This window comes from Ictidomys tridecemlineatus, chromosome 2 (genome assembly GCF_052094955.1).
Source record: "Ictidomys tridecemlineatus isolate mIctTri1 chromosome 2, mIctTri1.hap1, whole genome shotgun sequence".
Taxonomy (NCBI): Eukaryota; Metazoa; Chordata; class Mammalia; order Rodentia; family Sciuridae; genus Ictidomys; species Ictidomys tridecemlineatus.
Window position 1 is genome coordinate 12,405,538 of NC_135478.1, and position 13,694 is coordinate 12,419,231.

The window sequence follows — 13,694 nt, forward strand, 5'->3', positions numbered from 1 at the left end:
AGGAAATGCATCTAACATAAGCAAAATAAAGCAGGACACACAACCCTTCCACCTGTAAATTATTCAAACATATAAAATAGGTAAGTTAATGAAGATTAAATATTAAAATGATAGGATCCCGGTTGACCAATGTTTAAGTGATATTTAAATGTTGTTATATTGTTCCTGCAACTTACAAAGAAAAAAAATTCCTATTCAACAATGGTCTATATTAAAACTCTCAAATCTACAAAAGAGAACAAATGAACTTAGCAAGGCTTATTACAAGGTTAACATACAAACTAAATTCAAATACTGTAAATTTATAAATATATATATATTGGTGCCAGGGATTGAACCCAGGCGTGTTTTACCACTGAACCACATCCCCAATGCTTTATATTTCTGAGATAGGAATCTTGCCAAGTTGCTTAGGGCTTCACTAAGTTGCTGCAGCTGGCTTTGAACTTGCAATCCTCCTGCCTCAACCTTCTGAGCTACAGAGATCACAGGCCTGTGCCACCATACCCAGCTAAATTTATAAGTGTCAAATAAAGCCTGGAGTAGTAACACATGCTTGTAATCCCAGTGATTCAGGAGGCTGAGGCAGGAAGATCACGAGTTTGAGGCCAGTTTCATCAATTTAGCAAGACCTTGTCTTCAAAATAAAAAGGGCTGAAGATGTAGCTCAGTGGCAAAGTGTCCCTGGGTTCAAACCCAGATATGATTAAAAAATAAATAAATAAAACAAACATATCAAATATATAAATTGAATAATCATATTTCTACATATTAGCAATTAACAACTGTAAAAAAACAATCAAACAAAACCCCAAAAACGAGGGGAAAGGTGGCAGGGATTCAACTCAGGACCTCACTTTCTCTACCACCGAGCACACCCCAGGCCGACAGAAATTGAAAAATTTAAAACTGAGATTTACTGTAGCATTAAAAACATGAAATATTAAGTGTAAATCAACAAAATATGTGTAGGATCTGTGGGTTGAAAACTAGAGAATACTAATGAAAAAAAGTCATTAAATAAATGGAGTGACATTGTGCCTGTGGTTCAAAAGACTTCAAATTATTAAGATGTCAAATCTCTCACACTAATCTATAGATTAAAGGCTATCTCACTCAAAATCTCAGCACAAGTTTTAGTAAAAATTGTCATCCTGATTCTAAACTGTGTATGCAAAAGCAAAGGAACTAGAATATTCAGGACAATTTTGAAAAAAGAATAAACCCAGAGAACTCACATTAAACTGATTTCAAGACTTCCTATCCAGTAACTAATACAGTATGGTACTAGAGAGAATTCAGATATACAGATTGACTGAAGAGAAGTACAGCCCAAAAAACACAATATATGGTCTAGAGATTTTTTTTTTAACAACACCTTTATTTTTATTTATTTATTTATTTGTTATTTGTTTATTCATTTAATATGGTGCTGAGGATGGAATCTAGGGCCTTGCACGTGCTAGGCGAGCGCTCTACCACTGAGCCACAACCCCAGCCCCTGGTCTAGTGATTTTTAACAAAGGTACAAAGGAAATTAAATAGAGACAGGATAGTATTTTCAACAAATGTTACTGGAGCAACTATATATTTATATACCCTCGCCCCTAGCCAAAAAAGAACCTTGCCATCTACTATACATTTTATAGAATAATTAACTTAAAATGGATCACAGGTTAAATGTAAAACCTAAAACTTAAAACATCTATAAAAAAATTCTGTGACTTTTGAGTTAGGAACAATTTGTCAACTACAACACCAGAATTATGATCCATTAAAGAAAAAAAAGTGATAAATTGGATTTCATCAAAATTTGTGTTCATCAAAAGACAATGACAGGGGCTGGGGATGTGGCTTAAGCAGTAGTGCGCTCGCCTGGCATGCGCGTGGCCCTGGGTTCGATCCTCAGCACTACGTACAAATAAAGATGTTGTTCTGCCAAAAACTAAAAAATAAATATTAAAAAATTAAAAAAAAAAAAAAAGACAATGACAGGGGCTGGGGTTATGGCTCAGTGGTAGAGCACTTGCTTTGCATGTGTGAGGCACTGCGTTCAAGCCTCAGCACTACATGAATAAATATTGTTTGCATCTACAACTAAAAAAAATTTATAAATTTATTATAGATTAAAAATAAAAGATAATGACAGAGTATAGACAAGTCGGTCTGAGAGAAAGTATCTGCAAATGGCAAATCTGAGAAAAGGCTTATATCCAGAATATGTAAACCAGATAAAAAAGAAAGTTAAAAAGATGTACCAAGGGCTGAGGATTGACTCAGTGGTAGAGTGCTAACATGCCTAGCATGCTCTAAGACCCTGGGTTACATGCCCAAACTGAAAAAAAAAAAAAAAAAGATGTGCCATTTGGGACTACATTTGATTTTAAAAAAGAGGCAGAAAGAGACAACAGGACAGATAAGCCACAAAAACCAAAACCCTCCTCATTTATGAAATACCTGACACCTCCTTACCCAATTTCAAAACATTTTTATTCTCTTCCTACCCTGGGACTACTTTCTAATTCACAGGGAGCTTATTTAAGTCCATATATTCAGTGACTCCCGAGGGAATGTCAGTTCAATCTTTCCTTAGACCTTGAGAGTAAAACAAATCACCCACCTCAGTAACCAAGACATTAACCATTCCAAAGAGAACTCCTTTCCTTCTCAACACACATCCCTAGGGTCAGAGACCATGGAAAGACAAGCTTTACTGGTGTTCTGGGCTGCTGCTGCACACCAACAGAACAGCGTCTCTGAATCTTGTTGGATGGCTACTTCTGAATTAGAGAATTAAGTTTGTCTGTCCACAATTGAGAAATCAACTGGACAATTTTATTTAATACTGTATGTGTGTGGAAGTCACTGGCTTAAGGTGGCCTGACTGCAATCTCTAAAAGCCAACTAGATTCAAACAGCCTCTCCCCCAGAGTGGGCACAAGTACCACCATGGGGCTAAGTTAAAAGCTCAGTTTCTCCTGGAAACTCAGTAAAAAGCTCAGTTTCTAATCATTTAGACTCTGATTGGCTACTTTCCTTTCCAGGCTCTCAAGGAGAATTTTCTGAAGCCAGATCTTTAGTCGAAGACCATAGGTACTTTACTTCTATAAAATGTTTAAGGGCCAAAGAAACTAATCATTTATACTCTGGCTTGTTCAGTAACACAGATATTGTTATCCTAATTGCCAAAAGGAAGCACTAGTTATTCACATGGCCCACTGTAACACTTGATACAAGTTTGGGTTTAGTAAAGGAAGACAGACTGACAGTAAAGTCCAAGGCAACAAAAACAACACTGCCGATAAAAGGCAGAACACTCTGGATCCCACTAGGAGCCCACACTTACCATAATCACAGGTGGGTTGAGCGCTGGTATCTGAATAAGTCGACTGCAAAGTGGTTTCAGATCCCTGGACAAAGCCTAAACATATACACAGTGTGGTTAATTTCTCCGAACAAATCACAGGAAAATGACTAACACTTTCCCCTACAGTACAGACCAGGCCCTCCATCCAGTTGGAAAACCACCCAAACCTCTGAATTCCATACTGTATTTATTTTTTATTGTTTTGGTACCAGGGATTGAACTCAGGGGCACTTAACCACTGAACCTCATCTCCAGCTCTTTTTGTTTTTTATTTAGAGACAGAGCTGAGGCTGTCTTTGAACTTGCAATCCTCCTGCCTTAGTCTCCTAAGCTACTGGAGCTATATTCTATGTTTTAATCGGATCTCTGGAACATATTAACCAATAGATGGTAGGCTATGTTTAACTTGCTGCACCAGAAGGACTAGATAAAAACTTTAAACATTTAAGCCGGTAACCCATTTTGCCAAATGAATACTCAAATTATCATTCAGTTGAATCAGGAAAATACTTTTTACCAAATTACTGTAAAGTATGCTACTTCCAATTCAAACAAGGATGATGGTTAGTTTTGAAGTGATATTAAAGCAAATGCCTCCTCCTCCTAATCTAAATCTGAAACAGAAACTGCTTTATATTTTAGGTTTTCCATTTAAGAAAGTGTGTATGTTGGGGGCTGGAGATGTGGCTCAACTGGTAGCGCGCTCGCCTGGCGTGCGTGCGGCCCGGGTTCGATCCTCAGCACCACATACAAACAAAGATGTTGTGTCCGCCAAGAACTAAAAAATAAATATTAAAAAATAAAATTCTCTCTCTTTAAAAAAAAAAAAAAAGTGTGTATGTTGGGTTTAATGGCACACACTTACAATCCCAACAACTTGGGAGACTAAGGCAGGAGGATTCCAAGTTTGAGGACAGCCAGAGTAACTTAGTGAGGCTCTGTCTCAAAATAATACATAAAAAGGGTCCGGGGATGTAACTCAGTGGTAAAGTGCTCCTGGGTTCAATACAGAGTGCCACCAAAAAAGAAGAAGAAAAACAGTGTTTATTACCTTTTTTTCTTTTGGTCATGGTGCTTGAGATCAAACCCAGGGCCTCATTTTACCTCTGAGCTGTACCTCCAGTCCCTGTTATTTCTCAGGTATAATTATTTGGAGCTGGCATGCTTACATGGAAATATTAAGTATCAAACTACATACAAGCTGAGCATTCCTAATCTGAAATGCTTCAAAATTTGAAAACTTCTTGAGCATCAATAACAATGGCACAAGTGGCAAATTCCACATCTGACCTCCTAAGTGACAGATCATGGTCAAAATGGAGGTATACTAAAAATATTATACAAAATCACCTTTAGGCTAAGAATCAAGAGGCATATGAAACAAATTTCACATTTAGATTTAAGTACCATTCCAAGATATAAAGTATATGCAAATATCCCCAAATCCAAAAAAATCTGAAATCTGAAACACTTCTGATGCCAAGTATTAGACAAGGGATACTCAACCTACAGTGGTATGAAATACTTTCTTTTCTCGCTCTAAAACTACGTCGTCATTTAAAAGGAATTAGTATCAAGTAAGGAAAATTTGACCCTCTATCAAGAACCACTACTCTTAAAGACTGATTATAATAAACTATGATTGATTCTAACACTTGATTTAAAACTATATTTTAGTCGCTGCAACCCCAGTGACTTGGAGTTAGCCTGGGCAATTTAGTGAGAAAATCTCAGAATAAAAATGAAAAGGGCTAGGAATGTAGCTCAGTGGTAAAGCGTCACTGGATTCAATCCCTAGCACCCTCTCCCCAACAACACATACAAACAAATAAATAAGAAAAAGAAAAAAGATTTACTTTTAGCACTGAAATTATGATAAATGCCATGAAAGGAAATAGGCAATATTTGTCTCATTGGAGACAATCCATGATCTGAAGATTAAAGTCAAACCCTCAAAAGCTTATTTACAATAAAAATACAAAACCCTTGCGCTGGGGATGTGGCTCAAGCGGTAGTGAGCTCGCCTGGCATGCCTGCGGCCAGGTTCAATCCTCAGCATCACATAACAAACAAAGATGTTGTGTCCACCAAAAACTAAAAAATAAATATTAAAAAAATTCTCTTTCTCTCTCTCTCAAAAAAAAAAAAATACAAAACCAAGTACCTCCCCTTGGCAGACATTCTCACATTTGTTGACAGTCTCTATTTCATCTCTTAAGATCTTAACAATAACAATAACAGCAAAAAGCAGCCAACAGATGTTGAGAGCCACAGCCGAAGGGGCCCCAGCAAACTTCCAGCTGCCAGTTGATGATTGGCTCACAGCAGCCTCAGCAAACTTCCAGCTGCCAGCTGATTGGCTCCTCTGTGGTGATGCTCATTGGGCTGTTTCTCCACCCTTTCAGACCATGGAGCTGCTCATTGGGGGACTTTTTTTGGCTCTGCCCACACAACCCAGCCAATCAGCCTCAAGAGCAGGAGGAGTGGGGGAGGTTGAGAGGCTTGTGGGAAGCTGGTGGTGGCAGTTGGGCTCTGAAGGTTTTTCCTGAGGAGCTGTTTTGTTTGGGGTGTGTGGTTCTAAAAATAAAGTTTGTTTCTTTTGACAAGTGGCTCCTGAATTGTGCCCAGCCAGACTGCGGCAAACACTGAACAAGTGCTTCCCCTGCAGGGTGCTAAGAGTTCTGTCTGAGTATCTCATTCCATCTTCACGGCAGCCAACAGAAGAGTACCAGGCAAGATCCCTTAATCTGCAATTCCCAAGGTCCAAAAAAGATCTGCAAATCTACTCTTTTCCACATATATGTCAAAACCCATGTAGAGGTAAACAGAGCTGTGGGACATCTACAATCTTTCTTTAGCCTAGTTGGTGCAGAATTAATATGTTGTTTATTTTATGGTGCTGGGATGAACCCTTTTAAAGTACATTTAAAGTATATTCCTGTATACTTTAATACAACATAAATGCTACGTAATTACACCACATTGTTTAGGAATAAGAAAAAAAAATCTATACATATTCAGTACAGATGCAATTATTTTTCCTGAATGTTTTCAATCTTCTGTTAGTTAAATCCACAGATACAGAACCTGAGGAAACAGAGAGATGATCATACTGCAACTCCAACGGGGAACCTACCACACCCTGATAAAAATACATACTAGATTGCAGTACATAATCTATAGAGTAAGAGATCTGTTGATTCAGGAGAGGAGCCCTATTCCTCCCTGAGAATAAAGAAAAGATAGGGCTTGGGGATGTGGCTCAGTGGTAGATCACTTGCCTAGAATATTCAAGGTCCTGGGTTGGATCCCCAGTACCACCAAAAAGAGAAAAAGAAGTCAATCCAAAATTTATCAAACCTCCAGAGGCCAATAGCAACATCTGCTCTACACTGTGCTACCCACATTAATATTCTATCCCACAACACTCTCTGGGGAAGTCTTTTTTTAGCCAGTCATGAATAAATTTTTATTGTGTGCATAAACTGTTTTCTTCTTTCAATTTTACAGACTGATCAGCTCTGGGGTAAAAAATAAGTCCTGGATGGTCCTATAAAGCTAAGGGTTAGACCATGGAATGCAAATTTGGCAATATAACCCTTCCCTCTTAGCAGCCTTAAAAATACAAAAGTATCTCTAGTTTAATTCCTCTTCTTTTTTTAAAAAATTATTTTTTAGTTGTAGATGTATCTTTATTTTTATGTGGTGCTGAGGATTGAACCCAGAACCTCATGCATGCGAGGCAAGCGCTCTATCACTGAGCTACAATCCCAGCCCACCCCCCTTTTTAAAAGAGTATTCTTTGAAAAAAATGACATAGAGTGATAAAATTTAGAGGACAATTAAACTTGGTTAGGTTGCTTCCAACCTCAACTAACTGAGCTGAAAACAGCGATAACCAGCCTCCAAGATGACTTCCAATGATTCTTATGTCCTGGGGTGATATAATCCCCTTCCAAAGAAACAGAAGTAGCCAGTATGACAATATGATTAAGGGGAATGACTGAGTGACTTCTCTTTTGCTTTTGGTACTTGGATTGAATCCAGGGGTGCTCAACTGCTGAGCTCAACCCCAGCCCTTTTTTTATATTTTATTTAGACACAGGGTCTCATTAAATTGCTTAGGGCCTTGCTAAGTTGCTGAGCTGGCTTTACTCATGATCCTCCTGCTGCAGCCTCCTGAGCCGTTGGGATTATGGACACGCACCACTGCACCCGGCTGAGTGACTTCTTAAAGACTTCTGCTTTGCTCCTTCTTGGATCATTTGTTAGGTTTCTTCCAGAAGCCCTACAGAGAGCTCCATATGGGAAGGAACCACTGCCAGCATCAATCTGCTAGACACAGGAGTTTTGAGTCACCCTGGAGGCAAGGCCTCCACCACAGGCAAGCTTTCAGATTGATTGTCTCAACTGACATCCAAAATGCAACCTAAATGTAACCCAAGCTACAACCACTCAGCTAAACCACTTGTGCATTCCTAACACAAAGCAACTGTGAGTGATGTTTCTAAAAAGATGGCAGCATTTCAGACCTTTGTTTGAAAGCCTGATTCCAGAATTTTTTTCTGCCCTATTTTTTCTACTGCTCCCATTTTCATTCTCCCTTAAGAGGGAGACACCCTTCCCAAGTATAAATAAAGCAAAGGAGTTCACAAGCTTGATAAGTTAACAAAAAGATAATTATTTCTGTCACCTTTTGTGTTTTTTTAAAATTATTTTTTAGTCATTGATGGACCTTTATTTATTTATTTGTATGTGGTGAACCTTAGAATTGAACCCAGGGCCTCACATGTGCCAGGCAAGCACTCTACCTCTGAGCCACCACTCCAGCCCCATCCTTTTAATAATAATGGTAACATTTGTTTCAAGGCTTTCAGGGCTTATCCTTAAAGCAGAGTCACCTGAAATGTGACTTAAAATGCCTTTGAATTTAGTGATCTGCTTCTTCCTCTTCATTTTTTTTTTTGGATTGGAGATGCAACCCAAGGCCTCACACATGCTACATGCTATACAACACTCCTCACTGAGCTACACCCCCAACCCTGACGTACTTCTTAAAAAGAAAAGACCAACATTATAAAGCTACTTCAGTTTTCATCTTATCAATATTAAGAAAAAAAATAATCAGTAGCTTATTAGTCTATAAGATCTGGAGCAAAATTCAGGCTTATCCATTAGTGACTTCTCTGATTCAGTTCCCTTATCTATAAAAATTAATGCTCCATTATTAAGCTAGCCCACAGAATTCAACTCTTCATTTGGTTTCTTCTGCAGTCCTGCCCCTAAATTCCATAGAACCATCTTCAGTTCTTGGTAACACTTGGAGACAAGAATTACAACTCAATTTCAGAGAGGTCAGCAACAGCCCTGACTTTCCTCAAACTAGAAATGCTACAAAAGGCTGCAGCACAGCTTGCCTAATCTTGGCACCACGGATGTATGGGACCTGTAGTGGTGGGGCACTTACTGTGCACTGTAGAATGCTGAGCATCATCACTGGCCTCTATCCACTAGATGTCAGTAGAACCCCCCTACTCCTAGAGACAACCAGACATTGCCAAATTGGGGGTGAGGAGGAAGGGTCAGAATCAACCTAGTTGAAAACTACAGAGCTAGGAGATGGCTGCTAGAAACAGTGGGGTTCTTGACAAGTTCCTGACCTGGGGGCCAGAACAGGGAGAACCGGTATATATAGTAGCCAACATTATGTGGGATAGGTCAACATAAAGTAGCCTACAAAGAAGCCAGAGACTGAAGTTCCATTCTCAGTCTTGAACATTCTGAATAGAATGCAGGTTACCCAGCAACCACATATGCTGAAGCCTCAAATACCTCCCCTAAGGGGAGGTCCAGTCTATGGTGCTGAGAAAACTCAATGGTCACTGCCAAGGCAAACTCAAGTGGCCTTGGCAATTTCCCCAGGGATGACTTAGGATTGCCAAAACATATCTCTGCCTCATCCCCTCTATGGTTTCATCCTCCACCTTCCTCTATGCTCAAATCCCACTGGTCTCCTTGGCAGATCTACAAGTCAAGCAGTTCATGCCCTGGGGCCTTTTACAACAACAACTTCCTGGACCAACAATCTTTACTCTCTTCCACTCCACTTAGTATCTGCTTAACCCTCACGTCTATACAAAGGTCTCCATGCTCTCTATATAATCTATTAACCATATCAGAATACTGACCACCAGAATACTGCCTGTGCTCATTTATTTGCCTGTTAAGGTCTACCCTCGTCTCTAAGTAGCTTGAAGAATTCCTGTCAGCATTCCCAGTGCCCATTCTGCACCTGACACGGTAAATTTGACAGATACTGAGTGAATCGATTTGGAAGTTAGCCATTTCTTGCCAAGGCTAAGCTTAGTCCCTAAGGACCCAAAGTCCCCCACTCAGCCCAAACCCTTTAAATATTTACGTATTCCTCTGGGGCCTGGCTCCTCTCCCAGCTCCCAAGCCGGCTAAGGAGGGTGGGATGGGGAAGTAGCTGCGGCATTTTGCCGCAAAACTGCGTAGGGGAGGGGATGCGATGGCGACGGCAGCGGAGCCCGCAGACTAATCTGACAGGCCAAGGCCTTAAAAACGACGACTGGAGGCGTCGAGGTTCAAGACGCACCGGCCAGGGATGGAGGTCATGAGAACCTAGACCTCAGCGCCAAGGTTTCGGGGCCTATAGAGACAGACAACAGAAGCCAAGACCTTGGGCGGCCAAGATCCAAGACGCCAGTCTACAAGCACAGCAAACCGAGGAGCCGTGACAAGAGGGGCGCGACTCTGAAGCTACGGGCCCAAGACGCCATTTTGTGACCGCAGAGGGCAGTGACCCCAGCGCCAGGGGAGGCGTGGGCGAGTCTGGCACGGCACCGGCATGTCTCTGTCGCGCCCACCACCCCAGGCGCGACCCCCACCCTGCCGGGCCCACCTGTGTAGCTCATGGCGGAGGCGAACACTACATCTGAAGACTCCGGGGAGCAGCTCTGCGCGTCTGACGCCGCAATAGCGGCGACAATCCCCCGGGCCCCGTCTACACACACCACAGTCCCGCCTCTCGACCGCATTGGCTCGTGCCAGCCGCGGACTTCGCGTCCATTTGACTGTCTTGCTGTCTATCTCAGAATCTCCTCGTACCAGTGGCTTAAGACCCTGCCAATCTCAGTAAGGCCCCGCCCCTTACCCGCCTCCCGTTATTCCAAGCCAGCGTTGATTGGTCGAAAGGAGCCGGTGAAGAGGTGGAATTCCGCGGGGTTCGGAGAGGCGGAGCATACACTACGGAAAGACCCGAGGCCCAAGAGCGGTCGCACTTAAGAAGTGCCTGTGCGGTTGGAGACGCGCCAGAGGGATCGGATTCTACCACGCCGGACACTTTCCAAGTCCCAACTGTGCTATTGAAGTACTGAGCCGACCTGTGCTAAATTTATATACTTCTCTGGACTTCGGCTCCGAAACAAGCATGGTTAAGTCATACTGGAATGAGAAAATTAAGACTAAGTGGCAAATTTTACATGAAATAATATACGTAAAGGAATCATTCTGGTGCCAGATGCACTAGATAATTGCTACATTTTCTTTTTGCTGCATAACAGTCAAGAGATTTGTAGAGGATGAGGATGTAGCTCAGTGGTCGAGCGCTTGCCTAGTATGCTTGGAGCCCTAAATCGACACCCAACACCTCACATTTAAAAAATATATATATATGTACATGAATATGATATTTATTTATGTAAAAGATGAAATACATCTATTTGTATTATCTATCACCTCAAATGTTCCCTCAAACCTGCAAGGATTTTTTTATCCTTATTTAAAACATAATAATTTAAAAAATATAATGGGGACTTTGAATTCCTGATTTCCTCAAGGTCCTTGATGCTTAAATCTTAAAAAATGGAATGTCTCTTCTAAACCCTTTCTGAACTTTAGAGACTCTATGATAGTGCTGGCTACAGCTGGGGGTGTAACTCAGTGGTAGAGCACTCACCTAGCATTCAGGAGAGCCTGTTTGATGCCCAACAACAACCCCCAACACACACAGTACATCCCAGGGCCAGGTTTGCCCTCAGCATTCTCCTTAGGTATGTGGGAACCACTGTTAAGGACATCTCATAATTTCTGAGAGATAACTTGACAGAACCAGACACTGAAAATGGTATTTAGCATGTTTGTGAAAGTCACCAAGGAGTGCAATTATAACTTGTGTACTTTTTGGTGTGCTTTAAAGTTTTGGTTTTTTAAGGTACACAGTTGCTTTTAAAAAAAAAATTTTTTTTTTTAGTTGTTGATGGACCCTCATTTTATTATGTAGTGCTGAGAACCCAGTGCCTCATACCTGAGGCAAGCACTCTACCTCTGAGGCACAACCCCAGCCCTGCTGTTGTTACTTTTGGATATTTAAAAATGATTGTGACTTTAGGAGTAATGATGGCATTTTGAAGTCATTATTTTTCAGAGAAACATACTGAAATATTAAGAGAATATTTGAACCGATGGCCAGGATATGCTTCACTTGTAATTTATGTGGGGAAAGGAAGAAATGGGAGGTAGGCAGAGGGCTATAGATACGTTCATGAGTTATAACTCATGAATTAATAATTCCTGATATTAATGAGGGTTCATTTTATTCTTTTATATGGTTGAAATTGTGCATAAATGTTTTGATAGCATACCTCCTCCTAGAATGGAGCTTATGCAGAACTCGTTGCCCCATGGAAAAACCACTTAGGATACATTAGTTGAAAAACTCCACATAGGAAGCACAGGGCTCTCACTGATGTGCACTAGTTTGAGGTCCATCTTTGTAATCCTTGGGGATGCCTGCCTGGCCTCCAAACTATGTCAAGGTCCTAGGACACCTCTCCTACATCCTACAGCTTTCATTGTGGAACTTGCCACAGCCATCATTCACTGATTTGAAGATTTTAACATCCAACACCTTGACAGGCTGAGAGTGAGCAGTTCAAAGGCCAAGACTGTACTTTGTTGGACAGTAGAATAGCTTAAGCAGGGAAGAACCATGCTCAGAAGTTTTAGAAGACTTTCCATGGCAAGAATTATAGGCGACCCTCACAAGGACAGGCAGAGTTATTAGTGTACAATGGCAGGTGAGGAGGGGTTTCCCATGTTACTTTAATATGAACTTGTGTTATCTGAACTTTTTTTACATTCACCCACCATTTTATATATTTTTTTGTGGTACGAAGACTAAACCCAGGTGCTCTACCACCAAGCTACATACCCAGCCTTATTTTCTATTGAGACAGGGTCTGGCTTAAGTTGCCCCAGCTGGCCTTGAACGTGTGATCCTCCAGGATAACTGAGGTTGACTTGCCTAGCTCATTTTATATTTTTTTAAAAAGTTGAAAAGGAAGCAACATTGGATCAGCTCTCCTTTCACAAATACACCCTCCTTGCTTCCCAAGTCTTGATTATACCCACCCATGCTGGATGGGAAGCACCATCAGGTAAGAGAAGCTTGGGGGCCCAGACCATCTGTGTGAGCATGTTATTGCCACCTGTTAAAGCTTCCTTCCCAGGTGGTGGGCACAGTACAAAGGATCAAGGAAAAACAGGGTTAGGGTAGATGAGGCCCCTGCAATCCACACCTCATGAGATCATTTCCACTTGGCTATTCAGTGAAAACAGTGAGCTGAAAACCACATGCAATAAACAAGGAGGGGCAGCCAACAAAATCTTAAGTCTCAGAAAATGTTCAGTAAACATTTGCCAAGCAGGAAAATATCACAACGGAGTTAGTAGCTCCCCCTTCTTCCCCTGGTGTTACTTGGGTTTGGGGTGCAGTGTCTCATACAAATCATGTTTTAGGGCTGTAGCATTCAGTGCTAGAGTAGTGCTTACCTAGCACTTGTAAGGCCCTGGGTGAAATCCCCAGCAGCACCACAACCAAAAAAAAAAATAGTTTCATGTTTTAAAGGCAAGTGAATTCCAGCTCTCTGCACCCTTACCAACTCACCTCCCCCCACAAATGCTTCCAGTAGCTGTGTACTGCTTCTTACCCCCACCCCACTGCATCCCCAATTCCCTCCGTGGACAGCTCCTACCCTTGGAAAGCTTTTTCTAGCCTCAATCATTTCTTGATCTTGGCTCCCTTCCCAGACCAGCTGCCCAGAGCCCTGGTTTCTCTGCTCACAGAAGCCACTTCACCAGCCAGCAAGTTCCCCACCAACAGTGGCATCAAAGCCAACAGCTGGGAACTTGGTCATCCCCAGCTGTGTCTGGCCGACTTGGCGGCCAAAGGGGAAATTCAGGGCCTCCAGGGCTCTGAGCAATGGATGAGGCCCTTATCCCAGCCCCAGCTATCAGCCAATGCCAG

At 41.6% G+C, this 13,694-nt stretch overlaps 1 protein-coding gene across 6 annotated transcripts in view; it reads right to left on the reverse strand.

The window, feature by feature from the left end:
- Positions 1-10,446, reverse strand: part of Akap8l (A-kinase anchoring protein 8 like) — a 35,141-nt gene extending 24,695 nt beyond the window's left edge. For all 6 annotated transcript variants that reach the window (XM_021731545.3, XM_078037701.1, XM_013361843.4 and 3 more), the window contains exons 1-2: positions 10,290-10,446; positions 3,347-3,421 (exon numbers count right to left, since the gene is read on the reverse strand). In XM_021731545.3, coding sequence (XP_021587220.2) covers positions 3,347-3,421; positions 10,290-10,425 — 211 coding nt within the window. In that variant the 5' untranslated portion in view covers positions 10,426-10,446. The remainder of the gene's footprint in view (positions 1-3,346; positions 3,422-10,289) is intronic.
- Positions 10,447-13,694: the final 3,248 nt, after the last annotated feature.